Raw genomic sequence first — 5,876 nt, 5'->3', positions numbered from 1 at the left:
TCTGCCTTCCTCCAAGATGATGTAAGCCCCGATGAGGACCAATGCGAGGTGATCCGCAGTCCCGGGGAGAGATTGGGAGCAAGGTTGTCAGAAATCACGATTCTGTTGTAAGATTCTACGACTTTATGATCCAAACAGACCTCTCCGATTCTCCGATTTTAGTTCACAGAATCTACGTTTCTACGATCCTAATAGTTAAGTTCGACGATTTACGATCCTACCATCGGAGCTCCGATTCGATTTAAAATCACGATTCTGACAACCTTGATTGAAAGTGAGTGCCGAGATGAAGACTCGTGATGGAAGATGCCATCGGAGGACATGCGGAACCGTATGTGTTTGTGCTACGGGAAATCATATTGTACCAATCACCTGTTCACCAAATTAGTTACTAACCAAACACACTCTTAAGGCCTCTTTGATTTGCAGGATCCTAAAAACGTAGGAACGAAAGAAACACATGATAGGATAGGGATGCCTCCGCAAGGTAGATGGTTGAAAAACTCATAATTTTGCAAAAGCGTTGATGTTTGATCCATAGGGATAGAAAACACATAAATCCAAATGAATATGGTCAAGTCACAAGAAAAAGTACAATTAGAATGTTATTACGCCATTAAGAATATTTAGTCTCTTTCTTCATACATAGAAATTACACGCTCCCTCCGTCCCGAATTAATTGTTTTAGATTCGTTTAGATACGGATGTATCGACACCCATTTCAGAAGTATTCTCTCTGTTTTTTTGGTAGTCTACATATAAAATCTGGTCAATGTCAAACTTTGTCAACTTTGACCAAGTTTATAGAAAAAAAGTATATCAAGATTCACAGAATGAAATTAATATTATTAGATGCATCATGCAAATTAGTGTTCATACCACATAGCTTTAGTATTGCGGATGTTGATATTTTTTTTCTACAAAGTTAGTCAAATTTTACAAAGTTTGGCTTTGACTAAATTTTATATGCGGACTAAAAAGAAACGGAGGAAGTAATAATAAAGTAAAATTTGCCCCATTGTTTTGAACCCGGGAAAGGTTCCCTATTTTTTAAAATGTTTTTCCTTCGCTTTTGAGCGAAACGAGGCCCCCCTCCGGTGGCGGTAGAGAATGGGCAACGGCGAGAAGCGAAATTTCAAAATTTGCGGGGCAACACACTGGCTGGGGGAACGGCATCCCACTTCGCTTCCCACCACCACGCCCGTCCCGCTTCCCCTCTCTCGGCCTCTCCGGGTTCCGGGCGCGGCGGATTGATTGATTGATCTGACCCTTCCGCCCCCAAGAAATTTATCACCCCCAATCCAACACCTTCCTTCTCTCACAGCCTCCCGAGCTTCCGATTTCCGCATTCCAATCCGCCTCTGCCCCCCTTTCCTCGACCGCGTCCGTCTCCATGGGGAGGAAGAAGGGCGCCGTCGGCGGCGCGAAGAGCGTGGCCGTGCCCGTGCCGGCGCAGACGGAGGTGGAGGTTGAGAAGGAGGCCAAGAAAGCGGCTCCGAGGAAGCGCAACCCGTGCCCCGGAATCCGCGCCGTCGGCGGCCGGATCTACGACCCGGAGAACGGCAAGACCTGCCACCAGGTGAGCGCCGTTCCGGATCTGCAACCGTCCCTCCCGCGGGTCACTCTGTTCTGGGGGCCGGATTTGGCTGGCTGATTGGTTTTCCCGTTATGCGCTCGCAGTGCCGTCAGAAAACAACGGACTTTGCGGTGGCTTGCAAGCAGCCCGGGGGGAAGGGGCCCTGCTCAACCCACTTCTGCCACACGTGCCTGTCCAACAGGTAAAATGGATGGATTTCTTTCACGGATTCAATCGATCGTCGTCTCCGTCTTGGTCTGATCTGGGTTTTCTTCTTTGGCTTGTTTAGGTATGGCGAGGACGCGAAGAAGGCGGCCAAGAAGGCGCGCTGGGCCTGCCCCAAATGCAGGGGCATCTGCAACTGCAGCTTCTGCAGGTTACACCCAAGAGCCAAGCTGATGCACGTTTATTATGGGATTTCTAGCTTAGTAGGTGTATTTCTTACTTAGCTTGGTTTTGTCTGACAGAAAGAAGAAAGGGGAGACTCCCACAGGGATACTGGCCCATGCCGCCAAGGCGACAGGGCACTCTTCCGTCCATGAGCTGCTGAAACAGGGCTCGGACATGGTGGCCGCTGCACAGACGCTGACCTCGCTCCCCGTGAAGATCAAGAAGGTCCATTTCTTTGTTTGGTGATTCTCTGTTTTACATTGTAATTGTTGTTCATTATTGCTGATTCTGTTTTGCTGGCCCCTTTGTTAGGAACAAAAGAGGGCCCTAGGGACAGATGATGATGCCGATGGAATAGTGGTTGATGGGGATGAGAATGTAGGGACTGATCTCAATGCATTTCCTTTATCTCCTGCCAACAAGAAGCTGAAGAAGGGCGCTTCTGATGAGAGCACTGATGTGCTCAAGACCAAAACTGAGCTACCCAAAGGTACTCTGGTCACTAATGTTGTAGGGGCCAAGCTGGAGGCCGACGATGTTGGGTCTGCGATTCAGTTTTATGAATTCTGCCGCACATTTGCTGAGGTACTCATGCAACCAAGTAATAATGATAATCTTTCAGCTTTTACTTTCTTGATACTATGTTTGTATTGCATTGCTTTCATGCCGTATGTCTTTAGAAAATGGGTTATTGTTTCCACGGTTCCACATGTTGATCTGTCATCTTGTGTCTGCTGGAATATAATTTGTCGTGTAAATGGAATGATGTAGAAAATGATTTTTTGCTCAGGTGTTTCAAATAAAGAAGGGACAGCCTGAAAAAGTTCTTCAAGTCATAACTGGAGGAAGCCGTAAAGGCCGAGTGGTGCCTTCAGTTGTTGCTGATCTTCACATTAGTTTGCTGTCTGTCCTCCAAGAAGACAGAGGAGAGAAGTACGTCCATTCTGAATTGATGTTTCTTTGTAGTTTTGTTTAAATCTGATTATTAAATGACTAAGTGAGGTTATTTCGTTCATAGCCCTTTGGACTATTCAAGAGATGGGGATGCTTGGATAACTGAGACTGGCAGATATATTAGTGAATCCACAGTTATCTCGAAGGAACTACCTCTTGACTGTTTAAACCAAGGGGTATCAGGATATAAAAAGTTGAGCCCTTCTTTAAAGCTCCATGTGCTGAATTTTCTGTGTGATGAGACCCTTTCTACTGCGTAAGTACTGCCTACTGTATTTCTGTAGTAGTTCACTTGGCTATTTTACTCCTATATTAATTATATTTTGATTTTGTTCAGAACATTAAGGGGCTTGATTGTCAAACAAGATGAAGGTGCCACTGAGAGAAAGATTGCTGCAAGAGAAAAAATCCGTGCTGCGAAGGAAAAGGTTGAGAGCTCAGGCAACCTCCTTTCTTTTCGTCCACTCACTTAGTTTTGGAGTACTAAACAACAGGTTTCTCTGGTTTTACAGGAAAAAGAGCTTAAAGAAAGACTAAAGAATGAGATGGATAAATCAATGTTTCTGAGAAAAGGAGAAGAAATTAAGAGTCTCATTTCTCAAATTAAGGAGTTAAATGAAGACAAGGAGGCAGCAGTAGATGGTCTGAACATTATGAATTGATATATCTACATCTTTTCGTATTATATTTGTTTTAGCTTTCTGAACTTCGTTAGCTCTCCACATGCTTGATGTTTTGCAGTTTTATTAAATAAGTATATCTTTTTATACTGTACTTGGTTTTGCAGTTTTGTCAAATGTATCTTTCTGCACCTCTCTTTCAAGCTTTAGCTTGAATTTGTATTTGACAAATTACAAATGTTGCCTATTCATTTATACTCCTTTATGCGTGTATTCACTTTCTGTTTTGTTAATTCAGTGTTAAACCTGCATTATTCATGGTAATATTTTTCTAAAGCTCAACAGAATGAAAAAACATGTATGCTGTTCCCAAGCCTCTTAGTTGCATGTAGCCATGTGTCTTTTTCTGAATGTGAAGTAACTAAAGAACATTCTCAGCCTCAGGCTCCATTTCAAGCATAACACTTCTCAGCATGGTGTGAAGTTATATCCCCTACACTGTTTGCTTATCTTATTCTGTAATGTGTTAAGGCGCTGAGCTAGCTGTGCGGTACTAATTGCCTTCTATTACCTCAACCGTGGTGATATTAGATGAGAAGCTGGGAGATCTACTTAGGACAAAGCCTGTCAGGAAAGACAAAGGGGTTGCATACTGGAAGTTTGATGGTTATTACAAGAAGACCTCAATAATGCGCCAAGGTTCATCTGAAGTTATTATGCAATAAGCTTTCATGTTACTCATGTATATTTATGCAGTTAGTGACTACCAATATCATGTTTGTATCAGAGTTTGACACAACAGGGAACAATGACAAGTGGTTTATGTTCACTGAGGAAGAAGAAAAAGTAATTGGAGATCATTTGGCCCCAAGGTAAGGAGTTTATCATATACTCCCTCCGTAAAGAAATATAAGAGCATTTAGATCACTATTTCAGTGATCTAAACACTCTTATATTTATTTACAGAGGGAGTAGTATTTAGATGTTGTTTCCTTTATGAAGATAGTATATTTGGTGTTTAAGTACTAGCAGGTCACCAACGCTTTAGATCCGCTAGAAATTTTTGATTGTTGTACAGTGCTATCATGATTTGGCAACTTGGCTAACAATATATCTAATGCATGATCCTTAGTTAGCCCTGTTTCTCCTGATCTCCATGCACTAGTATGTTTATCCGTTGGCATCTAACTTAGGTCCTGTTGTAACTGGTTAATGTAGGTCCCAACTTCAGTGCAAGAGTCATACCCAGGCATGATGACCTACTGAACTTTTGTTTCAGTGGTTTGAAGGTATTTATTTAATCCTTTTGCTGCTCATTGTTCCCAGATCCAACGGCATACCATATTTGTATACAACTGATACTGAAATGTGTTATGTACCATCATCAGAGCAATATTTTAGAAGCCGGGTATATGTAACACAATTTTGAAAACTTGAAAAATTATGGAAAAAACCCCCGGTGTAAGTAGATGGTTGATAGAAGTTACCCTTGTAAAGTTTTACCCAGTAAATACATGCATGGATTTTCTTGTGATTTTTCATATGTTGCAACTTAAGAGTGATTTTTGGTAAAGTTTGGAAAAAATGGCTAATGGCCCATTGCTGAATGTTTTGTGTTGGCAGGTGAGGTGGTGGTATGCTAGCGTCCTGGCGTTGCGTGTGATCCAAGTTGCGGGCTGACAACCTTTTGCGGTAGGGAAGTTACGCAATGGCAGAAGAAGCAACAACTACCTGAAGATGCAGTCACAACATTCGAATCCTAGGGTTATGTTTTGTCCAGATGGAAACTTGGGAGGTTTTTGTGAACCATGGACAAAGTATGGTTTGAATGTTGTGAACTAACTCGGGAGGTTTGAATGTTGTCACATGGTCGCTTATGTTGGTTGTATAACCAATTGTTCTGTAGCTTGCATATAGCAAGAAATCCAATTCACCTGTATCTCAGGTGGTGGTTATGCATCTAGCATGGCTAGGATTCCCCCACTTAAGTTGCCTGAATTCGGTCTTCACCTGCTTATGTCGCTTTTTCATTCTATGGTGATGTAGCTTCAGACCCATCTAGAAATGCTGATCGCCTTCTTCCACAGTTTGTGGTTTGGTCGCACTCGGTCTCACCATTCGATTCAAACTTAATGGAACTGTATACTTGAGCACAAACCAGTACAATCCCGCACAACTGCCTAGGGGAGCCCTGCTTTGCAATAGTATCTAGTAACTTCATAAACCAGAATCTTAGATGTAGATGCCACTAGTACTAGGGTAACTCTAGCAGATTACTTGAAACCAGGCCTTTAAAACTGTATTATAGCTTCCCTTTGTAATTTGGGATCTGTTGG

At 42.6% G+C, this 5,876-nt stretch overlaps 1 protein-coding gene across 1 annotated transcript; it reads left to right on the top strand.

Moving 5' to 3' along the window:
- The first annotated feature begins 1,133 nt into the window (after window positions 1-1,133).
- Window positions 1,134-5,528, top strand: LOC125547886 (uncharacterized). The gene is made up of 13 exons (XM_048711629.2): window positions 1,134-1,579; window positions 1,681-1,778; window positions 1,866-1,952; window positions 2,044-2,191; window positions 2,279-2,551; window positions 2,757-2,899; window positions 2,985-3,176; window positions 3,258-3,348; window positions 3,433-3,562; window positions 4,132-4,239; window positions 4,328-4,412; window positions 4,759-4,829; window positions 5,164-5,528. Exons 1-12 carry the CDS (start codon window positions 1,394-1,396, stop codon window positions 4,793-4,795), a joined length of 1,578 nt encoding a protein of 525 aa, XP_048567586.1. The 5' UTR covers window positions 1,134-1,393; the 3' UTR covers window positions 4,796-4,829; window positions 5,164-5,528.
- Window positions 5,529-5,876: the final 348 nt, after the last annotated feature.

Source organism: Triticum urartu, chromosome 3A (genome assembly GCF_056163025.1).
Source record: "Triticum urartu cultivar PI428250 chromosome 3A, HENAU_Tu73, whole genome shotgun sequence".
NCBI lineage: Eukaryota > Viridiplantae > Streptophyta > Magnoliopsida > Poales > Poaceae > Triticum > Triticum urartu.
Note: the sequence above shows the minus strand (reverse complement) of the source record. Positions and strands in the feature narration are given on the sequence as shown.

What these genes read in the sequence shown, in the direction of transcription:
- LOC125547886 (XM_048711629.2), top strand. Translation starts at nt 1,394, where the DNA reads ATGGGGAGGAAGAAGGGCGCCGTCGGCGGCGCGAAGAGCGTGGCCGTG. An exon ending in TCTGCCGCACATTTGCTGAG is followed by an intron (nt 2,552 to 2,756) that starts GTACTCATGCAA and finishes TTTTTTGCTCAG; the next exon opens with GTGTTTCAAATAAAGAAGGG. An exon ending in GACCTCAATAATGCGCCAAG is followed by an intron (nt 4,240 to 4,327) that starts GTTCATCTGAAG and finishes TGTTTGTATCAG; the next exon opens with AGTTTGACACAACAGGGAAC.